This window comes from Tetranychus urticae, chromosome 3 (genome assembly GCF_039701765.1).
Source record: "Tetranychus urticae isolate SD_2017Ah chromosome 3, NJAU_TeUrti_SD_1.0, whole genome shotgun sequence".
Lineage (NCBI taxonomy): Eukaryota > Metazoa > Arthropoda > Arachnida > Trombidiformes > Tetranychidae > Tetranychus > Tetranychus urticae.
The window spans coordinates 10,259,907-10,276,245 of record NC_142960.1 but is presented as its reverse complement, the minus strand read 5'-3'; the positions used below and the strand labels follow the sequence as shown (position 1 = coordinate 10,276,245).

Below are 16,339 nucleotides of genomic sequence, written 5' to 3'. Positions count from 1 at the left end.
CTAATTAATCTATTTTATGTTAACATGTGAGCCTATGGGAGGACTATAGCGTCCAAAGAGGACTATAGCTATTCCAATTGTATCGCATATGCTCAGTAATTCTATGTTAATTTTACTATTTTGTATCCTAAATTTCATTATTTTTATTGTACCGATTCACATTTAATAATGTGACAATATTTCATTTCAGCAAATCAATGACGTTTATTAATTTTATTCAAAAAACAGAGAAATTTACATAAAAACATTACTAGTTTTTTTTCTTGATGGCATGGATGTGCGTCCATCAGGAAGAGGAACATAAGCAACCTTTCCAGCGCAATTTGACTTGCATATATCAGCCACACAATTATGATTGGTGACCCTGAGAAAACACAACTTTTCTCCTCATAACGGGTCATATTACACTTTTTGGTGCAAGAAGAATCACAGAAGAGACAGTAAAACAAATTTGGGTCGCTTTCATCAGGATCCGATGTAAAAACGAGATTTTGTTTCAGCATTTTCGGTATTCCATAAGGAACATTAGTGGAACTCTCATTTCTCATGTCTCTAATAAATATGAGGGCATCCCATGCAAGTTTAGAAACGAGTTTTTGAATGCCGCGCTTGCTACAATCGCCCTAGTGGAGAGTTTTATACATCATTTTGACCGTTTAAGTTTCTTGTATTTGAATTTGAAGCAATTTTTGATATAGCAAAATGTCGTTGTTAGAAAATATAAAAAAAATCAAGTGATGACCATCAATGTTTCTATTTTACTAAATTTTGTGTCGGTTTGGAGCACTAAGGTGGTATTATACATTCAAACTTGATAAATTACTTGGAACCTCAGCCCCTAAAAAGTCTACTGTAGATAGTTGGTGTACCCACATAAGAAAAGGAGATATGGACTATAGAGTGAATTATGGAGGCGATCGCTCGGACAGCCGACTTCACCATGAAAGATATGAGAACATCAAAGCTTCTTTTGTGAGTTCGAGAACTTGGTCAATAGAGTCATTAACGAGCTATACGGGAATACCTAAATCAAAGTGCCACAGAATTGTAACGCAAGACTTGAAGATGAAGAAGCTTGTGAACAAATGGGTACCTCATGAACTGACACCACACCAGAAGGAGACCCGGCTGATTTGTTGCGAAAATAATTTACAATTATACCGAAAAACACAAGCACTACTCAAAAGAACAATAACTATTGACGAGTCTTGGGTCGCTCTTTACATGGCACCAAATAGGACCAAGCAAGGAGCTGGAGAATGCCAGGTGAGATAGCTCAATCTGTTGTGCGTCAAAATATCCATGGTGAGAAAAAAATGCTTATTATGGCTATGGAGTACGACAAAATTGCATTCTGGGAGCTCCTTCCTGAAAAAACCTCTGTTGAAGGAACTGTGTACCGTAACTTCCTCGATAAACATATTGACTCCTGGCTTGGTACAAGAGATAGCAATCACGTCTGGTTACTACATGATAACGCGCGACCGCACAAGGCTCAAGTTGTAAAGAGTTATCTTGAAGAAAAGGGAATTACCCTCTGGACCCATCCACCGTACTCCCCAGATATCAGCCCTTTAGACTTTTGCTGTTTCGGTCCATTAAAAAGGGGTTAAAAGAAAGGGTTGCCACTGATTGGGACCAATTTTCCGCTAATTTAAACGAAGTCGTTGAAAACTGAATGGGCGTGGCCTAATGGATGGTGTATCAAAGTTGCCTGAGCGTTAAGCCCGAGTAATGGAAGCTGAGGGTGACTATATAACACTTCGATGCACAGTTAAAAACTTCAGTCACTTTGCGCAGACACTGTTATTGAATGCTTGTATTTCAAATGAGGTTGAACAATAAAGTCAGACAAATGGTTCTTCGAATAAATTCTACAATCAAAAACTTTTAAATGGCCTTCTAAAGATCTCAAAAGTCAAAGATTGAATCCCCTAAAATGACCTCCGACTTATAAAGTCAAGATTTCTCTAATAATAACATCCTAGACCAAAATCGAGCTTATTCTGCTGTTTCACTCGACCGTAATCGTGCAAACGATAAGTTCAAATTTGTTTCAACAAAACAAACAAGTTTCTCAAAATGTCCTCTCTTCTTTACGATTACCGCTGTCAGACGATTCGCGAAAAAATAGCTATAATTTTTTTGACAAGTTTCCATTGAAATGTTATTAGTCTCAATTATAAACTTCTATTTCGAGCTGGGTAAGCTTCTGAATACCTGTCTTTTAGACTTTAGACCGTAAGTTAAATAGGTTTTGAGAGATTAAAAAGACCAGCTTTTATTGTTGAAATGGAGGTTAAACGTGTGTTTGACACCCTGATACAACTTTTCAATTTTAATGCCTGAAAGTAATGACTCAAGATGTCTCTAGTTTCCATTTCATTTTACACCATTACTCAGTATACGATAGATAGCAGAACAAGCAGGTAACGCCATCTTACACAAAAGAGTCTAGTTATTGAATGAATCAAACTCGAGATAAACTCAACGAGAACTCATGTCACATCTATTCTTGCTTCGGTAATGTACACTGCTTGGAATAGTTCAGTTATTAAAGCTCCGTTTATTGATACAAATGTTGCTGTTGAAAGTAATACAACTTCATCAACCATTGATAAAATTACTTCAACAAGTCAGATTGAACCTTCAAGTCCAGTTGAGATTTCAACATACGATAAAGAAGTTCACATTCTTGAATTTATCGAATCTCAGTATAGCCATAGAGAAACAACCGTTATTGTGATTACCCTTCTCTATATGGTTCTTTTTATTCTGGGTTTAGTCGGAAACATTTGCATAATTTATTGGCATGTTGCTCCAAAATCATCTTATTATCAGCGAACAACTTCCAACATACTTGTTATCAACCTTTGTTTATCTGATTTGTTGGTTACCTTTTTCTGCTGCCCATTTGTGGCTTATGCCAAGAATACAACCATTTGGAGGTTTGGTGAAATACCATGTACTTTGGTCCATTACATGCAAGGTAAGAAAAGTTTAGCCCAAGATACTTGAAATAAGTTGAAAGAACTCTAAATTGCAATAAAACTTAATTAGACGAGAGCATTTACTTGATTTTATATGTTATATGGTGACCAGATAATTTTCATGGCCATTTTTTCCATTCTCAAACTTCAATCCTTTTCCTTATTCATATTCACATTTATCTTAAATTTTCACCCTAAACATATTTAGCACTCCAATCGATTACTAAAATCGAGTAAGCAAAGTAAGGAATAAATTGTGTTATAAAATTATGAACTATTAGAATTACGTACTCAAAACGAAAATGTTGCTTGAGCTCTCGAATTGAATGCTTTAAGAAAGCCCAAGATTGCCCATTTTCAATCAGAATATAAGCTTCGTTAGAAGACTTTGAAAACTCTCGATTCGAGCGTCTTTTACTTTGAAATAAAATTTTCAAATTTTCAAAGACTGATGTTGATGAAGATGATGATGATCAAAAAGATGTTGAAATTTTTTGGTTAGTTTGCAATGATTGAAGAGTTTTCAATAGAGTGCTGATTTTCCAGTTTATAAAGCTTATTGAACAAAATTTATTCTGATGCTGTGTAGGAATAAATCTTGTTTACCTGACAAATTGAAAAGAAAAAGCAAGAAACGAAAAATTTAGTCCAATTCTCAGTCAAATTGTTAAAAAAAAGTAAACCAACAGTTAAATTATATTTTCAATCAGTTTATTAAACATAATGATTGTTTCTTGTGTTTGTTTCAACAAGAAAATTGAAAAGTCCAACTATTGGAAAAAGAGATTACAGAATAAAGATCACATTTCAATTTTAAATTGAACATTTCCAATCGTAAATCTGTTAGTTTAAGATGCAAGTTTAGACAAAGTGCCAATTTAGGCAACAAGTTTGTATTTTTTATTCATCTGAGTAATACACCGTGATTCATAATCACCTGACGGCCCTTGATTGCTAATAACTTTAATCTGTATTAAGACTATTATTTTTTATTTTTATTATTATTTATGTTATTTTGCATCATTTATTAACTAAGAATAGATCCAATCGATCCAATTTCGCGTTTAATTGAGTTAAAATTTAGAAAAATCAAAATATGGGAATTTTTGTTTTAAACAACTTTTGACCCGATTTTCTCCTCTATTAATGGCCAGAATTTTCTGATTTTCAGTTAAATTGTAGAGTAACTATTCATCAGTCAGAATTAGCATCAATCGTTTTTTTCAAATTCTTTGTTAAAAAGCTACAAAAAAATCTTTTGAGACTGTAAAATGAGCATTTTTCAACTTTCAAAAACGACTCTGAAACATCATTGTTTCGAAAGGGTATCATTTCGAGCATATTGTCAGTTAACAAGCAATCTTTGAGCTACAATCAGGCACCAATTCGATCTTAATATGTTAACTAATGCAAAAGTTATTAGCAATTAAGCGCCGTCAGGTGATTATGAATCACGGGGTAAAACAGATTTTATTTCATGTTGAAAAGTTTAATGTAATTTTTTTTATTTACCATTAGATTCAATGCTATTTATACATTATTTTACACTTTAACCTTATAACCAGAGAGACTCAGTCAACTATTGTTTCTTTTGTTTCATGACATCAACAAGTTATTAAAAGACCATATTTTACAGCTCAGTTCGCTTTCAATGATGTCATTTGATTCCTTTTCATTTTGTTCACTAATAAAGAATGCTTCACAACAGCCATGCAACGCCATAACTTTCCATTATCAATATTTGAAATTCTTCTGTGTTTTCCAAGTCAACGGACTAAATCTATTACTTTCACCAATACCAATGATGTAAACGAATAGTTTTTGTTTGTTTCATTTAATGAATCTTTTTCAATTTGGTATGGAATCCCTCAGTAATTCTGTCAAATTGAATAGTTCTTCATATTATCGATGTTTATCGGAAAATGTTCACTCTGCGATTATTCTTGTTAACTGTTTCAAGTGAAAAGTGATCAGAAGGCATTTGGTTTTCATTGAGAAATAATTTTGTCTATTTTGCTTGCGAATGCTCTTTTTGTTTTTCTGTGGTTTTTGTCTGGCTTCAGTTGTTACTACATCTAATGACAGAAAGGTGAAAAGGTAGTTGCAATAAAACTCGAGTGTCTTATTTTACTTATTAATCACTGTAAGAATCTGGATGAAGTCTCTCAACATGGTTTGACGTGAAAAGAAGAAAAAATAAGGCAGAAAAAGTTAGCGAATAAATGATGGATAGAAGGAAGCATCTGATGATTTCTTGTTTTCTTGTCAACCCATCTTTGGGCTTCTCATTAGATCAACAATAGCAATGTTCAATGTAAAGGTAACTTGATGACAGTCTAAGGTTACCGTTTCATCCAAAAATAACACTTTGATTCTCATTCAATAGCATAACCAATAATTAGGATAACGATGAGTAATGATAGACAGTCAATGAAAATTTAGACATTTACATGATATGAAATATTAGATGATTCAAGATCTTACAAAAAGTATCAGCATTGTGTTACTTATGCTGTCAAATTTGATTCTTGATTTATAAAGTTAAAGGTTACTCAAACACAAATCTTATGATGTGCTCGAAGAATATATTACCAAATTTTCCGATTTTCTTCGTTATTCAGTCTTATAGCCCATAATAAAATCTACTGATATATCAAAGAATGATGATTGTAGGTGCTACCGTTATCAAATATTGATGCTCAACGTTTTAAGGCTAATGGCCGAAATGGAGAGAACGGTCGATAAATTGAAATAAGTGTTCGATCGTTGATGTTTACCAAACATTTTTATCGACAAATAATAAGTTTCAGCTATATAACTCTTACAGTAACTCGAAAATCCAAGTGATCTGTTGTACAAAATTTTTTTTTCACAAAATAAGTGCATTTTCTGGTTTTCCAGGTTACTATTCCAGTTACATCAAATAAGTGATATTGATGAAGAAATCTGGTTACAACTGTACAACTGAAGTTTCAACTTTGACCTCGATTTAATCGGAGAAATTTTTCAACAGAACTAATAAACTCAGTTTTCACCCCTAAAACTCGAAATCCCGTTACTTTTGATTAAGGAAATGTTGAAAATATATTTTCACCAACTTTTTTTTTGTTATCATTGGCAGTTCCAGTAAATCCCTTAAAACCAAAGAGTGATATTGCAACACTCGACTGGAAGTCGACTGTCAATTTAAGGTAAAAAGTGTTACAATCCAGTGTAACAATTTCGAAATGACTAGACAAAAAGAAAAATCGGTTTCTTCTTGTCAGATTCAGAGCATTCTGTAAGATTATTTTCTTTCATTGCAGTCACTTGCACTACAGAATCCAAAGGTATCATAAAAACTAGACTCAAATTGAATGAGTAAACCAGAGTAAAGTGCTTTATTACTGTCCAACTGACCGAATTGCATTTAGAATGAAAATTGACATCATTTTTTTTCTTTTAATAATAATGAAGTGATGAAATTGTCTTTTATTTCTGATTATTTGTGCTTCAACGAAAGTTGATTAGAAGCTGATTTCCTCTTTGATTTCTTTCTTTGTGCCTTTCATCAATGAGAATGTACTTGAAGCTGTTATTTAAGCATCTTCATTGTTTTTAATAATCACACAATTGTCATGCATATTCTTCATGATGACAGCCAAGTGAAAATTATTCATGATTAAATTTTAATGAAAAAGTTTTTCCCTCCTTGAAACAAGGTCAAAATGGTTTCAAGTGCACCTAAAGACTAGAGGTAAAGCAAATCAAGTAAACAATTGAAATGAACCTTTGCATAAGCCTCTACAAAGACAAGTTAAATCATTTTCCGTTTTTTTCTCGTTTTCATTATCAAAACTCTACATTTTTCATGAGTATATTTTGTGCAAAAAAATCATACAAAACCATTTTCTACATTCCACATTCAAAACAATGTTCACATCTTGATGAATAAACAAATCCAATGAATCTTCAAATCAATCTTTTAAACTCAAACCCCTTTGAAACAAAGCATACTTTTATGATCATCGATAGACAGAAATAAAGCGATTTCCAGAGATGCAAATCCAACAGTTGGTATTCACTTTACAAGTTGCATTTTTCAAATCCATATCCAAAAGACCTACACTCTTGCAAAACCCCAAATTGAAATCTTCAGATTTTTCCAAATGGATAATATCCATTGCATGGTGAAAGATGCTTTAAGCATCGATAAAAAACTTGCATTCGAGTTGAAGGGTAAACTTTTATTGGTTGTATGACATTGATTCTATTTGTTGAATTAAAAAGTTTTTCTGATGGACAGTCTTTGCCAAATTCGAGTTCCGATTGCAACTTGGATCAACTTTTTTAGAGTTGAAGCCTCTGGTTTTTTCACTCAATCTTCAGTATTTACTCTTTACTCGATAGACAACCGACAGACTCGATGCTATGGGTGCATAAATTTTATTGAGATTTGCTCAATAATTTTGCCTTAGCGTTGGTATTTAATTATTTCCCCAAATTTTTCATGCTAAAGTTTTCACTGACTCTCAGACAATCAATCCCTGAAGCGAAAAGCTTTTTTTTGCATTGAAATCCTTTTAATGATTGCAACTTTTTTTCCGATTCAAAATGTAGTTGCCAAAAAATGAACTGAGTGAACAAAAAAGTGTAAAATTCAACAGATATTCCCAAAATTGACTCCAACATTTCAATTATTCATTATTCAGTTTTGTTCGCAACTCAAACTTTCTCTATTATATTCATACTTTTTTACTTGGAGCTGTTGATCAATATTGTTACAATAACATGAAATAGATATTATGTATGATATAATTTAAAATGTGATGAAATTTTCGTTATAACTGTACTATATTTGCCTGAAAAAAAGCTCTTGATGAAAATGCTTTACTTTTCATGTTTACTTTTCATGTCAATACTCGAAAAGTCAAAACTCAAATGTAATGCATTGATAATAATCAAAAAAGTTATTACAATTTTCGCTTCTTTTTTTCTGTGCAAACTTTCCATTTTCTGGTTCAACTAGTTTTACTGATTTTATTATTTTCATCTATTTATTGCTGAATCAAATACAATACTCATACTCACTACGATACTTATACTCAATAATTGCAAGTATTAGTAACTAAGTAATGACAAGATGCAATACAAAGCCTTTTTCACCCTTTAACCATAACACTCTTGTTCGACTAATGTTTTCTTCGCTTCAAGCTGCAATTAATTTCCAGAAGCAAATAATGCTTTTAATCTCAGGTTATTGGACACATCATCTGAAAAAAGGTCACCACTTTAGCTTTCGCTTTTTTATCTACACATGAATATTAGCATGTGCTGTTATTTGTTATGAAACATAATAGTATTGATCGATAAAGAATGAAACTTGAGACTTTCAATGTTGCAAATTTTGAAATGCTTTTCATTCCACAATATTCCTAGTTTTCTTCATGCTCAATGGAATGGTGATAATCTGAAAGCAAACAGAAGTATTTTGTGGAATCGGCTGAAAACACTTTTTCTGGTTTTTAATTTTTTTGATTTTCAACCTTTAAAGGTAAACAAGTTTTCATGAATATTTTGTCTTCTCTCCAGATTGTTGCATCTACAGCTAAAACTCTTGGAGACGAACAAAAATCGAAAAATGAAGAGAAACTTTTGCAATTTGTATCAAACTAAACCAATCAGGTTCAGATTCTTTAATCTGTTGAGTTCAACAAGAATAAAACAAAATGCTTTTTCAGAGAAACAGAGTTCACAATGAGAGGAATGTTTTTGTGGTTTAAACATTTTGGTGTATCTCATCATGTGATTGAAATATTTCTGACAATTATTAGCAGTGATTACATCTGAGGCAAGTTCAACTCCACGAAAAACATGTACATTTGAAATAGTCATTGGAATGCTTTTCGTTTTCAGCATTTGGTTGAAGTTATGTAACGATTAATTTGTGCTAATAAATAGATTATTGATTATTGCATTGATTCAATTTGAAAATAACTGGATCGAAATTCTGATGAATTTTTCTTTTCTAAATGGTTTCGGTTTAAATTTCAAGTTGATATTTCATTTGAAAGGTAGTTTATCCAATTTCATTTCATTTCGTTGCCAACAATAATCAACTTTGCTCGGTTCAGTGAAATACAATTTTTCTCGACTTCTTTTCTTTCCTCATCAATTTGTCATTGCAAGCATTTTTATCATTATTATCATCATAATCATCATTACGGTAAACTGGAAGAAAAGTGAAATTGGTGTAAACAGGGAATGAAGATAAAGAAGGAAACCTTTTTAGCATGAATCAGATTTAGTTGATTGAATTATTGAAGTTAACCTTAAATACAATATCATAATCATGTAATCTTATTCATTATTATCATTTTGATCATCATTTTCATCATATTCAACCTCGTCTGCTGAATGCTTGGTTTACTCCAATCTTTTCATTTCAATGTTTTCCTACCTTCTTTGCTCAATGCAACTTCATTACATTTCTCAATAAAACTTGATGAAAGATTAATGAATGACATTATTCAACTCGGCAAGATGAATCGCTTTTACCTTATTCATTACCAAGCATACAATTGAGCACATTGCCAACCATGTATCAAGTAACGTGAAATATTAACTCAAAAGTTTCATGATCAATTGGAAAAAGACTTTCAATAGAATCACATTTTGAAACATTTTCCTCGACAGTAAATTTGTATATTGCAAGTCAAATTTCCATTAAAATGAATAAGCTTAATTGAAACATTAAAAGTGTTCAAATAGGAAAATTTGAATTCTTGAAAAATTACAAACTTCTGTGACTTTTCAATGAGAAGCAAACTGATGAATTTTTCGTTTGTTTATTATTCCATTGAAAACTTGGTCACACTAAACTCGAATCAAGTATTTTAAACGAACCATTAAAAGGATACTTTGAAACGCTATCAAACGATTTTGTTTGCTTTTCCAATTTCAAAGTATTGATCGAGTTTTTCATGTTTTTTACTAACAAACTTAAGTTAAGTTGAACCATTATAAACGTTATAAATCAACTGAAAGATTCCAACTGAATAGACTATATCATGCTGTGGAATGTGTCTCAAATGCTAATTTTTGTGATTAAATGAGAACACAGTAAATTGATATTTCCACACAAACAAATCCCTTCAACTAACTAGACCATAATTGAATCTGCAACGTTTATACATTTCGCTCATAATTTAATCAACTTTTCTTCTATTAACTTTACTATTATGTTATTAGATTTTGTTACTTTTAATCAATATTCATGAGATAAAATGAAAAGTTGAAACATGAGTGTTTGCTTAGTCACTCAGAAGCATGAACAAATTTCAAATTTTCTCAAAGAGTAATCTCTGAATTCCTGTGAACTTGAGCTATTTTGAGCTTTTGTTATTGAACAATTATTAAGTCCAGCAAGTTGTGGTTTATGATCAGATTAAAAGTTTTTGCTTTTCACTTTCACAGGCAAAGCTTATAACAACTCAAATTACCATTTAGGTTGTTGCAATTAAAAGGGTTGAAACAACATTGAACAAGTTCAAAAGGATAGATTCAAATAGAATTGTGTTACAAAGTTTATCTGATTGGTTAACAAAGAAACATGGTTATGATTTGGGTTTCTTGGTTAGTAAATAAGTCTTTAATATTAATGTTTTTCGCTTCACAAAAAGTGAATTGTGAATATTCATTCATGGAGCAAATAATCTGTGGAAATTGTTTTCCTTGGTTGCTTAGATAATTAAATTTATACTCACTATTGTATTAAGCCTATTCTTGCAGCCTTTATTCATAAGGCTGATAAACTTATGAAATTATTGGATGTTTATTACATTATTATGCAGTTTATTGCAAAGTAATTGCATCAAAATCAAATGATCGATCAACTCTTCCATTGCAAGCCTTTTCAAGTGAGTAACAATTGAAGCAGTTACAAAAAGTAGGTTCAACAGCAACTTGTTGTTGCACTTGAGAAACTTTAATCTGATGGATTCATCCAACAGAAGGAAACAAATAAATTGACATTGGAAACTTGAAAGTTTCAAATTCAACTACAAATCTGTAATCTTGTCAACAGGTTGACTACGTGCCCTGCAAGCTAATGGGTTGATGTTCAGGTTGGCCAGTAATGCAGTCGAGATTTCAGAAGTAATACCAAGTTGGCTACGAAAAAAAGAAAAATCTATCGTTCTTTTAACGATTTGTAAAAGATTTCTATTCATTTCGAATGGAAACAGCATTGGCATTCCAATCGAATCCAATTAATATCAAAAACTGAAATTGAACTTAAAAAACTGTAAAATCAAAGCAGAGTCTTCATCGAATCTTAGAAATAGACTTTTCTTTTTTTCGTCCATTTCTTATATTTGGTTGCGATATGAACTTTAAAAAATTAAGTTATTCAAGAAAAGTTTTCTAATCAGTATTAATATTAGTAAATTTAATTAGACTAATGAACTATTCTTGTTTCGTTATAATCGTCACCTTTTCAAATTGACGTTACACATGACAAGGTAAAAGATGATAAACAACTCAACGATGCAAACTTGAACCAACTGACAATACTCGAGCAATTGAAGTTAATGAAAAGATTGAAAATACTCAATTTTTTCTCCATTAATAAAAAGATTGGAATCAGAACTTTTCTTATCCTTAGATCTTATTCATTATTACATTTAGCTTGAAATAACAAAAGCAAAGCATTGAGTTTGAATTAAAAATTGATGTCAACTATTTCCTCTTCATTCAACTTTAATTCACTTCAAAATAGACTTTAAATTATTAAAGCATTTTCACTTGACTAAATAGTGGGAAGAAATTTGATCAAAAATGCAAAGCTAATTGAGAAAAAAGTGATTTTCATTATTTTCAAGTTTCCGAACTATTTTTACCTCTTTTTAATTGCTTTCATGGTGAGACAAGTTTAATGATAATTGACGCAAATAACAAATTATTCAATATTTATTCAAACTATTAATTAGACTAATTTATCAAAATGAAGCTCTCAAAAAGTTATAACAATAACGAGTTTCGAAATATAACTTTAATGAACAAATTATTTTCAATAACAAACGAAAGTTTAACCTTCAATTTGAATATTAAATTTTACTCATTTTTTTGCTTTTCATGAGCTGAACCAGAAAAGTTAATCAGAATTAAGCTTTATTTATTCAAGCTTCATGTTCAGTTGTTGACTGAAAACTGTAAAGAAATTCAATTTTATTATTAAAATGTTTCTTCCGACAATTGCTTAATTCATGAGCTTACAGATTCTTTAGCTTTACCAGATTCAGATTATTTTTTGATACTGTATTTTAGGTAAACAAGAAAATTCTGCAAGTTTCATGGGAAAAGAATATTTTGCAAAATTAATGCAAATATTTTTTTCAATATTATCAGCCAGTAACATGAATGTATGGGAACGACAATTATATGAATATTGCAAAATTTTCTAAACCTCTTTTGATTCAAGTATTCTCATCACTTATTGATACAATGTGTGCTAAATTAATTATAAACTTGCAATCAATTCAGGGTTGACACTTGGACTGTCAAGTTAAACTTCATTAATTTCATGAGTACCACATGGGATGTTGGGTTATAAAGTATCACAAAGTGATGATTAAACACTTAGATGATGAAGAACTGTTCAGATTCTGTGAAAAAAAAGAAGTTAAATTTTCTTCAATAGTTTAATGAACAAAGACACTTGGCTTGGTTTAGGACAGACAACAACTCATGCAAGATCTGGTTCGAGAATAACTTAATGCTTCAAATTGTGAAAAATGAAAGGCCATGAGGCAGCAAGAATTGTTGATCAGTTGAACTGGTTCATTGAACGAAAGAAAATGTCGAGAAAAATGCTGAATTGCAAATGCATGTAAATTGTCCTTTCAGCACATCTTTATCACCCAAGCTGCTTAATATTCAAGTTGAAATGTCTTCTTTTGATAGCTGATTGAGTTGATAAACTATATGTTTTAGTAATGTTGATAAAAGAGTGAAATAACCATTGAGAGGGAAAAGTAATACTTTGTAATTCAATCAAATGCTTAGTTTTGACAGAGAAAAGATAAACAAAATTTATCTTTAGCTTCCAACAGCTTTAAGTAGTTTAATATTTTCTCACTCCCAGTCAGTTGGAGACTAGGAGTGAGAAAATATTAAAACTAATCAAAACTTGTTAACTAAATGCTGGATGAAGAGTTTGACCCTCGAGGATCAATTATAAGTTTAGATTCAGTTTAAGTTTAAATGTTTACTTAAAACAAAAACAAAACTTCAGTCCAATTTGAAGATGAAGAAAAAATAAACTGATAAACAACCATTCTGTAATCATGAAAGCGTATTAATATTAATAAAAAAATTTCATTTCTACGTTCATTAATTCTACAACTTTACAAATAAACGTGAAACTTTATCAGCGAATTTTTCTTTAACAAATTTCTATGAATTAATTATACAAGTTTCTTTTTGTTTATATTCAAAGTCGACTGGGAGTGAATAATTATTTGTGAATAACCAGGAAAAATGATAATTTGTTTTTCGTTCATGGGCTGTTTATGGGCAAATGAAATAATATACATTTTATGATTTCATGAATCTCATGAGATTATTATTTTTCTGTCTGAAATCTGGTAAAATTGATGGAAATGAATGTGGAAAATTGATGCACTTTATTCAATAGGTAATTATCCGCAAAAATCGAATTTCAAATTCTGACTGAAAATTACATAATAGAATCTATGGATTTCATGGAAAACTTGAATTTTTTCGTTTAGAATAATTTCATGTTTCATGCAATTTCAAGTAAATAGATCATGATTATGATTAATTCATTTACTTGTTCAGAGACAAATGCTGAGCTCCAATGCTTCTCCTTACTTGTTGATTCTGATGGTGGATTTAAATTGCAAATATCCAATTTGCCTAATAATTTTTTTGCTAATCTTTTTTAATCTCTTTTTACAGGAGTCGCAATAACATCGACAACTCTGTCAATGACTTCACTGTCCTTTGCTAGGTACACATTAATGCAACGAAGCGATCTTGTCTCGATGCGTAAATTTGCACCACTCAACAGTATATTTTTGTGCATTACTTGGCTATCCTCGACTCTGTTGCCAATACCATTACTTTTTGTCCGTAAACTCAAACTTGTCCATTTACTCGACTATTCTTTCTCCTTTTGCCTTGAACTTTGGCCTTCCGATGTTCACCGTAAACTGTTTAGCGTTATAACTTTCATCATTGTTTACCTGATTCCTTGCTCCATTCTAGTCTACTGTCACACACGAGTCTCTTTGGCTTTGGTCTCATCTAATCGGGAACTGACCAACAGACGGGGAACCATGAATGGTGATATACGTGGTTCATCACGTAAAAGGGCTTTCCGTGTAAAATCGTCAACCATTTCATCCGATTCGTCGACCATTGATAACCTTGAAATTTTAATCAATCCTGAGATGAAGGAGAAGAAGAAAATGGCCATGAATAGACGACACTTGTCTCGATTCCTAATGTCCATAACAGTCTGCTTTGTCTTTTGTTGGCTTCCATACAACATACTTTCCTTTTATTTCGACCTAACAGAGTCTCAATATGCCCTTGATATGTTGCCTTTCACTCTTTTCCTGGGTCATTCTCATTCTGCCATCAATCCTTTAGTCTATTGGACTTTGATTAAAACGGAACGTGAAAAGCGTTTAAGAGCCATTGAACTGCGATCCATTCTGGTTCAACTGTCACACAATAGTATGAATGAAAGAAATGCCAAGCCTAAATCGGAAGAAGAGAAGTGTAAAGACAAAAGTGAATCCAAAATGGACACGACAATATCAAGCTGCTCAAGTTATCGTTATTGCATTCGTTACTAGTATTTTAAATTAACAAATAATGATCAATTGAAACAAGGAATTGATCCATCAAAATCAAAGCATGTCTTATGCATGTAACAAAATCAATGACCAAGAAACAATAACAACAAACGAGCTTAAATCTGTTACAATAATCTGTATAAATAGATGTTCGAAAGATCTTGTTATTTAATCATCAAATAATTTCAAAATAATATCTTGTAAAAAAAGATCTATAATTTGATTAAACTCCAATGTTGATATTAAACTATAAAATTTCATTTCTATTGAAGACCATCTCAAAGTTGCCTAACAATTAAAGTCCAACTTTTCCGATTCAAAGCGTTCCTTTATTCAGAATGTTATTGTTACAATGACTTGTGATATGAGGTTTAACATTTGAGTTGTCGATTGCTTGATGAAGAATAAATTAGTGAAAAACAATGAAAATTAAGTTCCATGTACTTTATTGTATCTTGTTGCTGAAGAGCAATCAAGTGATCGTCTCTAAACCTAGCCCTTGCAGTCAATTTTATTTCAACAAACAGCATCCACAATGATGACTGATTCCTATCAATTTTTGTACTACAGTTATTAATTTTTAATGAAAATCTCGTATTGTTTTTCGTCGAAACTTTGAAGTAAATTAAATCGTCTTTGAAGTTCTGTCAAACAGTCGGTCTAGTCTCTCTGCGTTTCTGTGATCAAATCAAATCGACAATTATAATGGATATCAAGCTATGCAATTCAGAGCCTTCCAGCTAATTTGTACAATATCCGCTGGCTTGGCTTTTAGAAAGGTAAGTTTTGGGCAAAAACGGAAGCGAGTCATGTCCAGAACTTGACATATTTTCGGTTGAAAAGTTTTCAACTTTAACGTTTTCCTTTCTTGTTAGGAATCTTTTTTTCCCTATTACGTCCATCTTCAATTCCAATTAGTTAAAACTTGTGTGGTTGTTGAAATGAAAGAAATCAAAGGAAACAGGCAACTTTATCAATGAGGTTATTCAGTTTATTTTCAAGTTGCTTCAACTGGCAAAACTCAAGATACAGTAATGTCCAGATAATGTCCAAATAAATGGAAAGGAAAACACGATTCATGGAATAACAGCAGCTGATGAACAAGAAATGAGTTTTACTTTTCTTTTTCATCAAACATTCTATTCTATTATAATGTGAAAATAAATCAACCTTGAAACAAATTTTCTTCACAAGGAATTATTTAATAACATTTCGAGTAACAACCAACAAGAAGAACTATTAGAAAATTTTTTGTCAATTTTCGTTCAACAGTTTAACCTTGCAAGTTGGTCTGGCATTAAAATATTACTTGATTGACTTTGGAAGCAATAGACTGGAAATGCTCAAAAAGAGTAGATTTTGTTGAGAAATTCATATAAAAAGGAAAAAGAAAGTGCAAAATTGGTTCAAAAAGAGCAACAAACCTGCTCCATTAATCAGGGAAAAAAACAATTCATCAATAGTTCGACTAATATGAAATGATAT

At 31.4% G+C, this 16,339-nt stretch overlaps 1 protein-coding gene across 1 annotated transcript; it reads left to right on the top strand.

Moving 5' to 3' along the window:
* Positions 1 to 2,521: 2,521 nt before the first annotated feature.
* On the top strand, positions 2,522 to 15,101 carry LOC107369576 (neuropeptide Y receptor type 6-like). Its single transcript, XM_015937541.2, has 2 exons — positions 2,522 to 2,989; positions 13,950 to 15,101. Exons 1-2 carry the CDS (start codon positions 2,527 to 2,529, stop codon positions 14,852 to 14,854), a joined length of 1,368 nt encoding a protein of 455 aa, XP_015793027.1. The 5' UTR covers positions 2,522 to 2,526; the 3' UTR covers positions 14,855 to 15,101.
* The last annotated feature ends 1,238 nt before the right edge of the window (positions 15,102 to 16,339 follow it).

What these genes read in the sequence shown, in the direction of transcription:
- LOC107369576 (XM_015937541.2), top strand. Translation starts at nt 2,527, where the DNA reads ATGTACACTGCTTGGAATAGTTCAGTTATTAAAGCTCCGTTTATTGAT. An exon ending in TTTGGTCCATTACATGCAAG is followed by an intron (nt 2,990 to 13,949) that starts GTAAGAAAAGTT and finishes CTCTTTTTACAG; the next exon opens with GAGTCGCAATAACATCGACA.